The sequence below is a fragment of the Rhamphochromis longiceps genome, linkage group LG7 (assembly GCF_057381845.1).
Source record: "Rhamphochromis longiceps isolate RC_006_pf linkage group LG7, R_longiceps_female_GT1.1, whole genome shotgun sequence".
Classification (NCBI taxonomy): Eukaryota; Metazoa; Chordata; class Actinopteri; order Cichliformes; family Cichlidae; genus Rhamphochromis; species Rhamphochromis longiceps.
In genome coordinates this window covers 46,145,654-46,161,791 of record NC_140563.1, presented here as the reverse complement: position 1 = coordinate 46,161,791, position 16,138 = coordinate 46,145,654, and the positions used below count along the sequence as shown (strand labels likewise).

Sequence of the window (16,138 nt, the reverse complement as noted above, 5' to 3'; positions counted from 1 at the left end):
TTTGCATGCAAGATGTTAACTGATTTTGAAATCATATGGGTTGCTGCAGATTTAAAAAGTACCTTTATGTCAATTGCGAATACAATATATTTTTGTGCTTGCTTGTTTGCGTGGTAATAAAACTTAAAAACCCTTCCACTACCAGCTCAACCCAAAGCACCCCCCCCCCCCCCCAAAAAAAACCCCAACAACATGTTTTTAGATGTCCATTTAAAATCAGTGGTGCAGATGAAGGTGTTAGTGTTTGATACACACCAAAGAATCTTCTGAAGTGATCCACATGGTTTATCACAAATAGTAAGGTCATCATTTTCACAAATTCTGGCACACAGGCTCATTTACCAGTTGTGGGTTCCACAATGTCATTTTCTTGCTGTGTGGACACAAACTGTAGTAAGGAAAAAGCTTAATAAAAAATATTTAAAAACATTTAAAATCATTGTTCACTCACAGCTCAAACAACAGCTCATGAACATCATAGTCAAAGGCATTCTTGCTACGTAGTTACACAGCCATGATTCTAAGAAAAAACCTTAATAAACGGTTCCTTGCATACTTTGATCGCAGTGTTCAATATTATGCAAAATGCCAACATAAACTACTCAAAGTGCTCACTACTTGTTGCACACAAGTGAGGAAATAACCTAAATTACTCTAAACATAAAAATCTTCGAGGCACAGACATTAATTTACATTGATTACTGGGAATAGGAGCCTGGGTGTTGAGTCAGACAGTACGGTACATTTACAGGAATTTAGTCACAGTTGGGTGTAAGAGTCAATTCCTCAATTTTGACTTAACTAGGGGAGCTGTTTTATGATCCAATGTTCTTTTGTAAAAGAAGCTTCCTCCAGGTTCCAGTGTCACGTATGTCTTCTTCTCATTAAACACAGAGCGGTTCAAAAGGAAAGGAACCCACACGTGAGCCAGATCATCCCTCTGTATAGATGCAGGAGATGTGACTTGTGTCCTGGTCCATCACACTGAAGAAATCCCCTCCATGTAATTCTTGATTAGCAGCTAAAGTTTCTGCTTGATAGTGGACACCAAATCCTGCGCGCACACACACACACACACACACACACACACACACACACACACACACACACACACACACACACACACACACACACACACGGAAATATAAAAATACATGCATTTATGTAGAGGTTATTTAAAGATTTGCTTGATTCACATTGTTAGGATGATTACGAGCTGAAGAGAGGCCGTCATTAAAGGTATGAATGTGCATACGGTCATAAGCAAATATTCCATTAGAGAACAAGCCACATCACCCTTTCATTCTTATTATGACAAAGAGCACAATTTAAGAATGTAGTTTTTAGATACTATAATGCTATAATCCAATAGAAAAGCAGCATTAAACCTAAAAAACAGTTTCTGAACACCTTGTAAACAACACCGTCGTTGTTAAGACTGGGAGGGGGGGAGAGGTAAGGTGATATCTATTTAAAGGTACACAAAGTGAAGCTGCCTGATTATGTCTAACTAGAAAAATCACCAGCCACCTGCTACACATCATAAAAATAAAGATAAACTGCACGATTATTGTGCATGTGAGAAAATCCATTTAAACAGACTGTCAAACCGCCCACACATTTGCTAATAGGCTCTTCACATTCTCAGAAAAAACAACAACAACAAAAAAAAACCTCCCTTCGGGCGTAACTGCGTTTACATGAGTATTTTGACAAACTTGAAGAATAATGTGATTTCAAACCTGGGCTGCGATTTGCCATGTCAGGAGGCTGGCTAACCTGCTTCAAATCACAGCTGTTCTGCAGGGATGTCCCACAGGGAGGATGCGGGAGGCAGGTGGAAGAACAAGGTCTGCACTGGTCCCCAGGGAAGAGCTGGCAAGGGGAAGGATCAACAAACCTGAAATATTTCACAGTAAAATGAATACTCTTGTTTGTAGAATTAAGATCATTTTATATAAATTAGCTTAGCTTAGCTTTTTTATTTTTTTTATTTTATTTTTTATATATTGCTTGTATTTTACAAACCACTTAAAAGAATGGAGAACATCTCCTGCTGTCATCTCAAACTCAATCTTTGCTACATTCATGTAATGAATGAAGAATTACAGCTTTCACTTCATATGTGGCACGACTTCCCATGCAGCTGGCTTCACCTTTTTCTCTTTTTAATTCTCTGCCTAACATAACTTTTGTTCGCCAGTGAAGACACGTGCGCTCTTTATTTTCTGCTCTGAATGGAAAAGCATGTGCAATGCTGCTAATCTCAGGTTTTTAAGTTACAGAGTTCATGCAGATTCATTCGCTGTGATTGGTAGTTCGTCTAAGCATAACATATGTACTCTGTCGGTACCTAATGATGTATTACACCATGCCATCTACACACTGCAATCTGTGCAGCACAAGCTCATTCATGCTATTATCAACCATCACAGTGTAAGCAAAACAGTCTGCCTGCTTTACTCCAGGCAACGTGCATTTTCTTTTAATCTTCATATATTACTTTCTACCAGTCAGAAATAGTCATCAACATTACTTTTATAAATATACAGGGTTTTTTGTAATTGCAGAAAGAGTACATTTAAATATCATCCAAGGCCCACTGCTGTCTACTCCTCTGCTTTTATTTGGGCCAAGTAACACATTAGCATGTCTGCTTGTGTCTATCAAGTTTATCAAGTATAAACAGACCAAAGCTTGCAGACAATCCACAGACTGAGTGGAAACTGAAAGGAAACACAGAAAAGTGTACAAAAATGGCAACCAGGATTTTACAATTGATTTAACGTCTAAAAGGTAATTACAGCACCCTCTCCTCCCATTCAACCTTAAATTGTATTTTTGGGGATTTTATGATTCACTTATTGAATTCCTCAGCTACTCTTGTCGGTGGCTATAGCATCCATTAATGCTAGCAGTTGAGACCAATGAGGCAAAGTAAGGTTTTCTTTCACATGCTGAATGTCCACACCGCGTCCTGCAGTGAATGCTTCGGCCTACCGCTGATATTAGGACAATAAATGCCAGCAAGGAGTCGTGAGCATCTGGCTGCTCGGGACGACAGAAATCCTTTATCACATGCATTGAAGTGTATAGATGAAGGGATGTTTTCCTATGGGTCCACAAGTAAAATGAGTTGCTGGTCATCCCCCCCCCCCAAAAAAAAAGAAAAAAAAGAAAGAAGCCTCTCCTCTGCCATATGATCCACCCACACACCAAATAAAAAAAGAACGGCAACAACAAGAACAAAAAACAACTAGCCTTTGGACTCCTTCATCAGGGTGGTTTCTTTTAAACTTATTCTGATTATGAGCTTAGAGTCTTGAATCCATGACAACCAATGTTTAAGTCGACTGTTTCAGTTAATCAAGAGAGAGAAACAGAGAGAGAGAAAGGTTTGTGAAGAATTTAAATCAGTCATGGTTAGACTTCTAACTGTGCCAGTGGGAATACAAAATGAAAAGACGACACCAATACTGAAGCTAATGTGTTTTAATTTCACAGTATTAAATATAAAACATGAAAATGAAGCTATTCCTATAACAGTGAGATGATTATAATGACATTAAACAAAATCTAGATGGAGCAGTACCTATAATTATCTTGCAAGGAGGAGGAGATCAACAGACCCAGGTGAGGATTGCTGCAGGAGTCTTCTCCCTGTGGAGCAGCTGAGGAACAGGGATGACAGACACTTCAGGGCTGTCCACCACAGCCTAAATCTAATGGATAAACCTATTATGTGCACATGGTTGCAGGGACATATGCTTACTTTACACCCCCCCCCCCCCCCCCCCCCCTTTAATGCAAAGATAGAGATATATATATATATAACTTTGCATTAATGCAAAGAGCTACAGCTTACACATACCGGAGTATGACTCATGGGAGGCACCAGGCGATAGGCTCAAGTTGTTGTCTAGCTTTGCGAGAGGAGAGAGGCTTGGCTGCAGAGGGTGGATGGTTAAACAGTCTGTCAGGGTGTCCTGGGTCACATCAGCAGTGGATTTTATCTATACAAATAAAAAGTAAACACAAACAACATAAGGAGTGATGATAACAGTTCAGTATTGGCATTGTTGTAATAGTTAGTGTCTAGTTCTACAGCTATTAAACATTTATAATGAATAGTTTTGAAATGTTATGAAATAATGTGTGATGAGCTTTAGTTTTCTTTTTATGTGTGAGTAAAACACCTTCAAGTCTCTCATATTTGACATTATTTTCATGCCTGATGTGACAGGTCACATTGAGCACTTGTTATTTTTTGAATGTTTAAATGCTAACATGGAAAGTCAGTCATACAGAGTGAAGTTTAGCTATTATTTTCTATGAAAATAAACAAAAGCTATATTAAGGTTAATTCAAAGCATCTTCAGTGGGAATCCGGCCAAGATATGACGCATGCCAAACCATTCTGGACCTAGTTTCATCACTTCAGTATCTGAGAAAGCCCTTTTAATTGTACTTTGGACTCAAGCCCATTTACGGCCTTCATAAATTCACAAAGACGGAGAAAAAAAAAGGCTATAAGATCCTCGTGAGTGTTGCTATATTGTATATGGCAAAGATTCTGCACGTGTCGTTAATCTCAAACAAATATAAAATCCAGCTGTTCTTGAAAATCACATGTACAACAAAGATTCGTTATTTAACTTCTAAATGAAAAAAGTTGAGAAGATGCAAGACTTTTATAAAGTGTCACCTTTTTTTAGTAACAACTTATCTTCTTTTGTCCGTATCTATGGCGACAGAAACTAAAGAGTTGCTAAAGAGGTGCTAAAGAGCATCGCTCCCATTCGTGGCAAAATCCAAACTGCAACACTTGTGGGCTCTAAAGACAAACTATATAATGGAGTGGCCTTAAGTGTAAAATAAAGGCTGCGAAATAGAACAAACTACAAAACTGCATGTAGCTTTTGTGCACGTTATGCCAATGTTAACATAAGTATATTGCTAGTTATTTTTATTTAACAGCTTGCACACCTACATGTAAGTTAATAAAAGTCAAGTTGAAGTGAAGTACATTTTTCTGCGTACGTTTAAGTTGCAGAGTAAACAGAGTGGGATGGAAGGCACTTCACATTGAGTTAATTAAGATAAAAGAAAGCACAATGAAATGAAATGTGTAGCTCTCTCATTAACGTGGTCTCTTCTCTCTTCATAATTTAACAATTGAAAAAAAGTGTGGTAGTCCTCACTCACTGAGGTTCACATAAGGTCTTTTATTAATCCAGTTTAATTTTTCAGTCAGTGATCGGTACGTTGTTCACTCAGTGTGATGTTTCTGGGTATTAATACTCTGCATTGTAGGTAATGTATTGGCAAGAACAACTCTCTTTGCAGTGTTATGGAGACATGGTACTTGCCTTCTTTCGTAAGTGTCGTTCTTTTGTTGAGTGGGATTTCATATGTTTCCTCAAGGAGCTGGGATCAGTGTAACGCTTTGCACAGCCAGGCACCTGGCATGCATATGGCTTCTGCACAAGCACGTATAAACACACACGTAAGCCCGCGATGATGCAAATTACTGAAATACCATGCATAATTGTACATATGTTGTTGCTGGGTTGCCACTCACTGTGTCCAGGTGTGTACGCTGGTGCTTAGCTCTGTCACTCGAGTTGCTGAAAGCCTTGTGGCAGCCTGGGTGCTGACAAAGGTAAGGTTTTTCCCCCGTGTGGCTACGCAGGTGGATCTTTAGATTTTCGAGCCGAGAGAAAGCCTTGTTGCAACCTTCGAACTGAAAATACAGTAAAAGTGTTTTCACAGATTAGCAGCATTTTAAATAGCACTTTAAAAAAAATAGTCCAATGTGTTGTTGAGTATGTGTTTGGCATATCAGTGTCTGACAAAAGGCAGCTGACCTAAGAGAGCGAAGAAATACTGAACAGAAAATTTACTGTCCATTATTTTTAGCTGACATTCAAGTAAGCCTTACTGTTCACTGCTAGTTTCATGGATGACTGGAGATGAGCTCTGAATCAGTAACACCTCAGAATGGACAAATACTTGGGGGAGACTGAGGTGATTTTACAGCAAGTTTGTTATGTAATCAGAATTAGAACTTGCTGTAGTGAACAGCAAGTTCAGTTTTTAATATCATGCAAGAACACTGTCATCTACGTACAAAGGTTGTAATCATTGTGTGGAATTGTACATATAAATCAAATGTTTTGAAAAATGGTCTTGAGTGTTTGGAAAGCGTTAGGATTTATTTTTGTTGGAAAAAAGGCACATACAACTACAGTCCACTGAAAAAGTATTTGATCCCTTTTTCATTTCTTAGTTTTTGCACATTTGTCACTCTTGAGTGTTTCAGATAATCAAACAAATTTTAATATTAGACAAATATAACCCAAGTGAATAAAAATGGTTTTAAATAATGATTTTGGTTATTAAGGGAAAAAAAACTATCCAAACCTACCTGGCCCTGTGTGAAAAAGTAACTGCCCCTCCCCTCCGAGTTAACTGCTTAACCACATTTTTTTGTGGGGAAAGTTGAGTATAGTGACCTTTTTCACATATATAGGACCTGGTAGCCCTGGATAGCTTTTTTCCTTAACAAAATAAATCATAAAAGCATGATTTATATAGCATTTTGTATTTACTCAGGTAATCTTTCCTAATATTAAGATAATCTGAAATATTTAGGTGTGACAAATTTGCAAAAGTACTAGAAATTAAGAGGAATAATTATATATAATTATATATAAAAATATAATTAATAATAATAACAGAATGGTAATCCATTCAACAAGCCCTCGCTCTCTATGCTCAACCTTGGGAAACAGTAAAAGCTCTTGAAAAGATCATTCTTTGTCAAAATAAACTTTTTTTTTTTTAAATAAACCCTTCTCCTCTGAAGCTCTGCATCATAGTCCCCCCCGGTTTACATTTCTCACAAATACAAAATTTGAGGTAAATTAATACCTTTGATGCTGGTAGCAACACCAGCAGGGGTCAGTGTTTCTACACTCATACATCTATTGTTTTTGTTCTTGTGTGTTTTCAATCTTCTGCCTTGTATCACCTTGACAGCAGTTGGTTGCAACAAAAAAAAAAAAAGAAAAAAGTAAAAGAAAAAAGTTGACTTTTTAGTAGACTTGATAGATTTACTGTAAATCTGATGACTAAAAATTAAAGAAATACACTGCAACAGCATCATACACATGACCTCCCACATGCTCAGTGGCTGGAGTTTCTGGAAAATACTAATGCCCTGGTAATTCCAACGAAGAAAACAACTACTTCTGCAGTATAATGTGACCACACTGACTTCATTGTGGAAATATGTGACTCATCAAAGCTTGTCTTTGGTAAGGCCAGGACCTTACTCTCCTTCTTCCTGCTCACAGGGGGGTTTGGAATGTCTTTAGTAAGCCTCATGGACAAAACACATAGACCATGTCTGATATTGTTATTTTTCCTCCAACACTGAATTCCTCACATACTGATACCTCTCAGTCATCACTGCCGAGGCTAAATTAATTGCTAATCTTTTTTCATCACGACTGCTAATTATTATCAACATCTATTCTCTAGAACACTAACGAGCACATACTGTTTGCAATTAACCTCACAACAACATATTTTTCACATCACAGTTTGCTAAATGTTTCCAGCAAAACTATTGTTCCAACTCGCTGTTATGCCGATCATTTTTTGCACGTTGCACGGAAGCTGGAAAACGCATTTGGTCCAGGCTGCCGAAGACCGGATACAAAGAATTCGTAATAATTTCTTCAGGCAAATTCACTGCATTAAAAACGTAACAAAACGGTACAATGGAACAACCAATCAAATGCTTTACATAACCTCTTTCAGTGCATGAGAATAATGGAGCACTCTTTCCAATTCTGATTGTTCCCTTACAAAGGGTTGCATTGGCAAAATAGACCAATCCTAAATACACGGTAAAGAAAAGAATTAACAAAATACCCCCAAACCAAATTGCCTCTAGAAAAAAAAACAGCACAGACAGAGATAAATAGTCTCTCAGAGCCACAGTGGACAGACAAGTGAGAACCAGCATGCAGCTGAATCCCTGCCAGGACTCCAGGACTATCTGAAGGGAAGGTAACTGTGTAACTCTCTTTCTTTCTGTCTGTCTCACGAAGCTCTCATAAAGCATAGGGGGCTTTTTAGTCTGTAACAAGGGACATTTGGCCTGAAAAGAAAGCAGTATGGCTCCTCAGTGTTGATGAGTGTTACAGCCAGCTTCTGACAGGCCCTGGCAGGTACTAATGCCCTGGCTGAACAATGACAGCTCCAGTCTGTGCCAGCAGACTCTGCCCGGTGCCCAGTGTTACTCTGAGGTCAATTCACTCTGGAATCCACTCTTCGCTGTTTCACAAGTGATATTTCTGCTCCTTTCTTGATCGTATTGACTACTATTGTTTTTTCTCTCTCTGCCGTCACTTACTTCTAAATTTCACATGGAATTTAACATTTTAAGTGAGACTCTGCAGCCTCTCAGAAAAACACAAACAAACAAAAATAATCTGAATTATTTTGAAGTGATGACTGAGTTAGACCACTCTGAACTATTGTAAAAATGGCTCTTAAAATGTTGCCAGACCTGAAATCTCATCAGGCATGCCTTTAGTGGCATTGGCAAGTGATCAGGTTACAAGTGGCTCATGTAAGGACATTTAAAGTGAAGAAACTCCAATTTCATCATCATACATCGAAAAAAGACACTGGCTGATATTGAAGGAAAAGCAAGAAAAATTAATTCTTTTTTTTACTTGATATACACTATTATCAATCTGTCATATTTCAAATTCTGATTAATGAAAATTAGGTAAGGTAAGTAAGATGGATATATTTTTTAAATTATTACGTTCAGAGTTGTGGTGATATTAGAAAACACTGCTTCCACAATGTACAAGCGACTCATACCAGAGAACGAGGCATGTCTCTACCACCTGAGGAGCCATGCAATCTGTGCAAACAGCACAGAATATATATAAAAAAAACAAATAAATAAAAATAATCCTGCTGCCACATCATTGCTGTGAAAATCTGTTGTTTGGACTCAAACTATCCCTTTAAAATCTTACATGCTTAAATCATAGAGACGCACAAACCCAGGCATACATTAACAAACTCATCAATCATCATTAAACAGACTGTCAGATATCAGGTGCAAGTCTGGGCCTGCCCTATCTTTACTGTGTAACAAGAGCTACCTCTTTGTTGTGGTGCGGGCTTGAACATTTCATAAACCTATAAAGCATTTTTTTTTACCTGCCAGTAATTCCCTGAGAAAAGCAAGGCTCTACATCCTGGATGTCAGTTTCTCTAAATATAAATGTATCAGTTGCTCTCCTAACTTTTCTCACTTTGTTCTAATATCTAGCAAAAACCTTATTAATAACCTTTGAATTGTTTTCTGGTTAATGAATATGTTCATATAAGCAGAGAAAAAAAAGAATGAATTACAGCAATAATGTTTAGCCATGACCTTAAATAAAAATATCTTATTAAGGCACATGCGCAATACGTTTAAATGTGTTTTCTCCATATTCTTAGAATTATTCTGTTGCAGACGTCGTATCAGTTCTGCTTTTAGGAAGTAGGCTGTACCCACTGGATTGAATCATTATTGAATGATTACAGGGAATGCAAACCCATCCAATGATTGCAGCCCCATGGCAACAGACCTGGTTTCAACTAATAAGTGAGTATTTTGGATCAAAAGGTCGACAGCAGGCATGCACGCTGTTAAAAATTAACTTGATGAAAGCAGCGACATGAAGCATGTTTGGCCGGTGGTTTGTTAATTAATCAACTTACTTTGGTATTTTCACAGCGAGAGTGATGACAAAGCAAAGCAGATAATACAATTCAAACATTTTATTTTACCTGCCTGACTATAAGTAAAAGTGAAGAAGTGTTGATAGTATCAACCTTTTTATTACTTTGGTTTAAAATTTAATATTTCAACAATTACCAAACGTGTTGGGTCCAGACATTTAATGGTCCGAGGTAACATATTCTACTGATTTTAGTAGTTTGACATTTATGTCTTTTCATAAAACATCTCAACAAATAGTGGCTGAAGAGAGCCACATTATCCAGGCAATGAGTCCTCACTACTTCAGCGATCCCCTTGAACCAACCCTCATTTCTTTATATTTTGCCAGACTTTGTTGTAATTTTTTTTTAAAGTGGTCTTGAGTAATAGTTCTCCAGGCTTTCAAAGTTTTCTTTGGACATTAATTGCTTTTTTAAAAACTCATTTTCAGTTTTAATCCTTGTACCTGTTTCTTAAGCCACTTGACATCGATTTATGAATCATACAAGACTAAATAGTGACCTTACTCAAGGGATGAACAGGTTGTACTCAACAAAGAACAAATTTTAAATTGTATCTTTGTGCACTTCTTTACTAGCAGCCTGTCACAAAAACATGTAATTTGTTCCCATTTCTTTAGTAAAACTGAATAACTGAAAAAGATAAGTCCATGGAAAATGCCAAAAAATAAAATTGTATTTTTTTTCTGATGTGAAGGACAAAAGAAAAAGTTGCAAACTTAAAAAAAAAAAGGCCAAACTCTAAAGCAGAACAGTATCTAAAAGTCACGTCCTTAAAAAACAGAAAAAATTTCCAGCAAAAACCGGGCATAGGACCTAAGAGATCCATCTGGCCCTTCAGTTGGTCCATCTACTGTTCATTGAAGCCTCATCAGAAATTCTTAAGGAAGGGAGAAAAGGGTGAAGTATGCCAAATTACACAAGAACTGGCCTGAAAATCAGTAGCAACAAGTCTTGTGAAGAAATTGCTCCATACTTTAAATTAAATTATTTTCCTCACCAATATGAAAAATGTCAGGAGACAGGTACAACAGTTAGTGCCTATAGTCATCTGTCTCTGTTATGGTGTTGGTGATGGTCACAGTGTCAACACAAAAAATACTATCACCAAGTACCAGATTTTAATCCACCATGCAGTGCTATATGGAAAGGAACTGACTGCCAGTGGCTTCATATTCCAGCATGACTCTGATGGCAAACACACTGCCAGTTCAATGAATGCATGCCCAAACTATCAGTCATGGATTGGCCTCCGCAGTGCCCGGAGCTCGACATTATTGAAGCACTTTGGGATCATTGTGAAAGTGAACAGAACAAAAAGTAAAACGCATTGAACGTCCTCCAAGAACTCTGTAGAACTATTACAAAGACTACTTAAATAAATCACATGAAAGCTGCCTAAGAGAGTTCAATCCATTATGAAGAATAAAGGTGAATAACAGCGATCATACCAAATATTGATTTTCAAGCTCATCAGAATTGTATAAACTGTCTTTTTGCCTCATGAACTAATTTTCCATGTATGTCTGAGCATGTTTAAATTAGTCACTGCGCCTGTTTCCAATTTTCCAAGCAAAATATAAAGAAATGCAGGGTGACTCAAGCTGTTTACTACAGGAAATTGTCCACTGAAAAGGCAACATAAAACTTGATATAACTAGACATATTGGCTATTGTTATTGATCATCAACCTTTTTCTCCTGTACTGCCAGACATTAAACATTTTAAAGTATCTTTAGACCTAACCTTATTATAATATTTTCAGAGGGTTTTGTGGTCTTATGAGGATGACTTGTAACTACCATTATCCCAACAGGCCAATTTAGACGAAACTAGAAGATGTTATCACAAATTTTTGTATTACAATTTTTCTGTTAAAAGCTTATGAAAAGATAATATCTGCTTAATATTTACATGTTATCATTTAGCTCAAAGCACAGCCTGAATTGAAATCTCTGAGTGAATACAACAACGGCAAAGATGGTGGTAGAAGTATAATTTTTTACTGGTAAATGATGGCTGCCAAGTTTTGTGACTTACTTCTAGAAGGAATTTGGTGCAACAATGTGAATATGGACTCATAGACTTGTTTTTACATTGGATTTTGACTCTAGGATGGAAAAAAACAACCAGTAAATAGATTATTAAACCGCAACAGATCTAAGAGAATTACATCACTTATCTCGGAGACACAAATCTTCAATCAATAATCATGGATGGATAAAGTCTGTCTCACTAGCCAAACAGCTCCTGACTACAGGGCATCAACTTCCCCAGAACCACCGCCAAGTTTGTCAGATGGTGACCTGGCAAACTCCTGGCAGCTGACAGGCAGAGTCGCTACGAGAGGGCTGTGGTGCCATGCCAGATCTAAAGTTCTGTTCTGTGCCTCCTTTGTGCTGATATAATACGGATATAATGGAGTTAACTCCCATGTCAATTATCACAGAGCTGTGCTAATTATTCCATGGCTTAAGTTAGAAGAAGAGAGGGACCCTATATTTCTGATCTAAACACTGGCTATAAACTCAGAGCACATGAAGGAATTTGCTGGAAACTAGGCACGGTGGCTTTGAAGCAACAATCCGAACTGAAAGCAGCGAGCCTTGACATTCATTGTCTACTTGCTTTGACTGTATTTACTCAGTTTTTTTCACCAGTTGAGTAAAATAAATATTCATCTGATTAAAAGCAAGCTTTGCTATCTGCGTGTTGTTTCAAGTGAGATAGCGTGCAGCATTTTTGTTTTTTCAAAAGGCAATGAAAAAAAAAGTAAAATATTGAATTTAGTTGCATGAAAACTTGAATGAATATAGAAATGTCTGCAAGATATACCGAGCATTTGTTGGGTTTTTCTCCTGAATGGACCCTCATGTGGATAAGAAGCTTGTATCGTGCATTGAATGGCTTGAAGTTGCGTGGACAGGCTGCCCAGTAACATGTGAAATCCTCAGCCTTCCGCTGGTCCACATGCAGCTTTTCTATGTGCCTTACCAACTCCTCCTTTTGGTCATAAACTGCATTGCAGTCCAACCACCTGCAGCAGTGAGCCCCATACTCCTCCAGTTCTCCTTCTTCTTCCTCCAGCATTGGAATCTGGGGTAAAAAACTGACCCCGTGCCTGGGATGGACTGGGGGAATGGCACCCTTTGTGACAGGCTCCTGAGTAAGGGGCTTTTTTTTGCACTGATGTCTGGAGAGGTGAATGTGCTGGTGTGAGTAGTAGGGTGGTGGAGGCCCATGTGGAGGAGTGGATTCTGAGACAGGAGTCAACAGCGATGGGTCTAACTGTAGAGGTAGCAGCATTTTATTGGCGGCTGGGCTGCAGCTGTCTGAGGTCTTCTCCAGCACCCCTTCTTCATCTGGGAGGCACTGCTGTTCCACCACCATGTTAGCCATCTGGCTTTCCAGGCCCATTCCCTCCTCAAGCATCTGCATATTTCCACATGTCGACTGCGGGGCCAGAGTTTGTGAAGAGCCTGTCATGCTGTACAGATGGCTCTGTGGGATGCAGCGGCCTCTCACGCCCAGGAAGTGACCGTAACTCTCGGACTGAACAGGTGAGAGTGTGGGGTGGGAGGCTGGAGAGGTATAACCGTTGATATATGCTACAAGTGAGGTAGGTGATGTGCGTATAATGGAGTTAAAATCTATACCCATGACATCTGACAAAGGCGACATGGAGAGTGCTCTCTTCTTAGCGCGTGTCTGTCTGGGGCTTCCGGCCTCACCTGCAAAGAGGTATGAAGGCAAGGAGGCAGAAGTGCTTGTGCCACCGGATATGGTCGTGCCCGACATGGCTGTGCCAGGAGAAAGGCTGAGCTGCTCGCCGCCCTCGCTGGCTTGGGCAGAGCACTGAGGTAATCCCAGAGGAGGAAGCACACGGTAACCATATGGCCAGTCATGTCTGCCACTAAACATTGACTGTGTTTCAAACAGACTGAGGGTGGTGGATGCCAAGGATTCTCTGGACAGTAAGGACCTGAAAAAAACGGTTGTGATTCACTTGAGCAACACTCTTAACTCTTTTATCGGCACATAACATTTACTGATATCACTCACCTGGTGTCAGAGTAGGGAACCGGCACACTGTGAGACTGCAGAGGAGGGTGAGGCACTGCGGGTCCTGCAGTATATGGCTGGCCTTTGACAAGAGCCATGGGACTGCTGGTCACTGTTACATTAACAGCAGCTGCTTGACCAAATACATCCATGGTAGGCCCAGACAGAGAGCAATCTGCTGGACACAAGCCCAGAATTAAATAAGCAAAATATCCACAAGGGATATGCAAGCTAAGCAAAAACAAATGTTCACAAATCAGTTTAAAGCTTTGCAATAACATTACGCCACTGTCAGGAAAAGCCACTGAAAACAATAATTCAAACTGAAATACCGCACATTAAGTGGGCTGTTCTTTAACTAATATTATAGAGCAGATTATTTCCCTCACCAACCAGGACAGAGACACTATCTGCTCTGTTAATCACTAATGAGCTCTTCATCTGCTTGCACTTTTCTGTGGAAAACTGCACTTTTAGGCCCTGTGCTTGGTAAATTGTTAGTAAATATGAGAACAAGATGTCTAACAAAAGGAAAAAAAATACAGACGATGTCAAGAATGCAGAGGAAAAGTACACCTTTGGCTCCAGGGAAGGGAAGAAGTTTGAAAACATTATTGCTATTGTTTTATTTTTTATTTTTTTATGGGATATGTGCACCCTGATTTCTCAGTTAAAATTGAGACAGATTGTGTGCTGAGCTGGGCTTTCAGAGTATTGCACTGTTTTAAAGCTAGAAAGTCTCATTTACATTTTCCTCACACAAGTGGGTTAGTTACAGTTGGGTAGACTTTTTTTTTTTTTTTTTACCTTTAAAGCTGTCAGAGAGTCTTGTCTGTATGGCAGTTGCCCCTTTTGTGTTTATAGGATGTTGAGTAGGTGGTTGCTGGTGTGGGGATCTACTCGGCATGTTGAGATGTTTTCCATTGGTCAACACCTGTCTGCGAAGACTCAGGCTTGGCAGCATAACATGAGTTTCACCCTGTTCTTCAGAGGCAAAGGAATGAACCGTCCCTCTTTTCACTTTCTGCATTCTCCCAGAAGAGAAACTAAGGTTGCTCTGCTGAGAGGAAGATACAGGCATCCTGATGGACTGGGACTGGTGTCCTCTGATCACACTTAGCGATGGGGACACACTACAAGGTGACACCAGGAGCTGACACCCTTTCCCGCTCATGGCTATGACAGATTTCCCAAAAGTCTGGAGTGCAGAAGGAAGCTGATTCAAGTAGTTGTGTTTGCTTTATACAGAAACTGGTAAACCAAGGCTCACACCTAGGAAATAACCCAAGCACAACAAAACATAAAACATACTGTATGTGTGCAATAACATATCTAAATAAAGCATTTTAAAAGTAAACCAACAATGTACAGTCTGTGTACTTTGGCACAGAACCACTCAACCATAACTAGCTCTGTATATTTGTAATAAGATTACAATGTTTCCTCTTGAAAACCTAAAAGCATATTGATCATCAAGCAAAGATATCCTAGAATAAAACATGGTTAATTCAAATAAAAACATGATCAGTAAGTGTTAATGTATTCAGGACCATAAACAGGAACTTTCTTACACGTAACGTAAGCCTATAGTGTTTTCACTTTTCTATACTGAAAGCATCTACTCATCTAAGAAAGTGCTCAAACTGGTTAAAACTATGACCTCTGCAGTGAAGTTTTGGGTTCGCTATAATTCATGACGCATGAATTTACCTGCGGCTGCTGCTGTTGTTGTTGTCGCAAATACTTTCCCCTCAAGTTTCATGTCAGGATGAATGGCTCCTCCAGTCCTCCGCTGTGACTGTAATCCGGGTAACTACCGGGTGATCAACTGTCGCGTTTCTATCGGTGTGCGCGGAGCAGGGCAGCGAACCCTCTGCGGAATCCGCGGCGTCCCAGCTCACTCCGTTTCCAGGAACTTTCCCGATTACTCTTTTGCCCTTGACACGGCATTATATCAGCGACGTCATTTCAGACTGAGTGCACCTTAAGAGTCAATAATTAAATTTTTTTTGTAGCCCTTAATGTGCTTGTGAGCGTGCACGCGAGGCAACGCGTTCAGGTGAGCGCACGCGCCACCGTGATAAATTTTTAACACATATTCTTTATCACATATATATTTAAATATGTACTTGTTACAGAAAAACTCTCAACTATGTATTTATTTTTCTAAAGTCGTTTCAATTTTTTTTCAGCGCAGAAAGATTTTTAAACATCCACCTCGCGCACCGATTTCACATTTTAATATGGCTTCAGG

The 16,138-nt window shown here is 39.1% G+C and overlaps 1 protein-coding gene across 1 annotated transcript; it reads right to left on the bottom strand.

Moving 5' to 3' along the window:
• Positions 1-289: 289 nt before the first annotated feature.
• On the bottom strand, positions 290-15,780 carry glis3 (GLIS family zinc finger 3). The gene is made up of 10 exons (XM_085411293.1): positions 15,595-15,780; positions 14,692-15,156; positions 13,885-14,062; positions 12,658-13,804; positions 5,582-5,743; positions 5,370-5,480; positions 3,872-4,013; positions 3,593-3,671; positions 1,743-1,900; positions 290-1,054 (listed from the first exon to the last, which is right to left on the bottom strand). Exons 2-10 carry the CDS (start codon positions 15,056-15,058, stop codon positions 933-935), a joined length of 2,466 nt encoding a protein of 821 aa, XP_085267419.1. The 5' UTR covers positions 15,059-15,156; positions 15,595-15,780; the 3' UTR covers positions 290-932.
• Between the last annotated feature and the right edge of the window lie 358 nt (positions 15,781-16,138).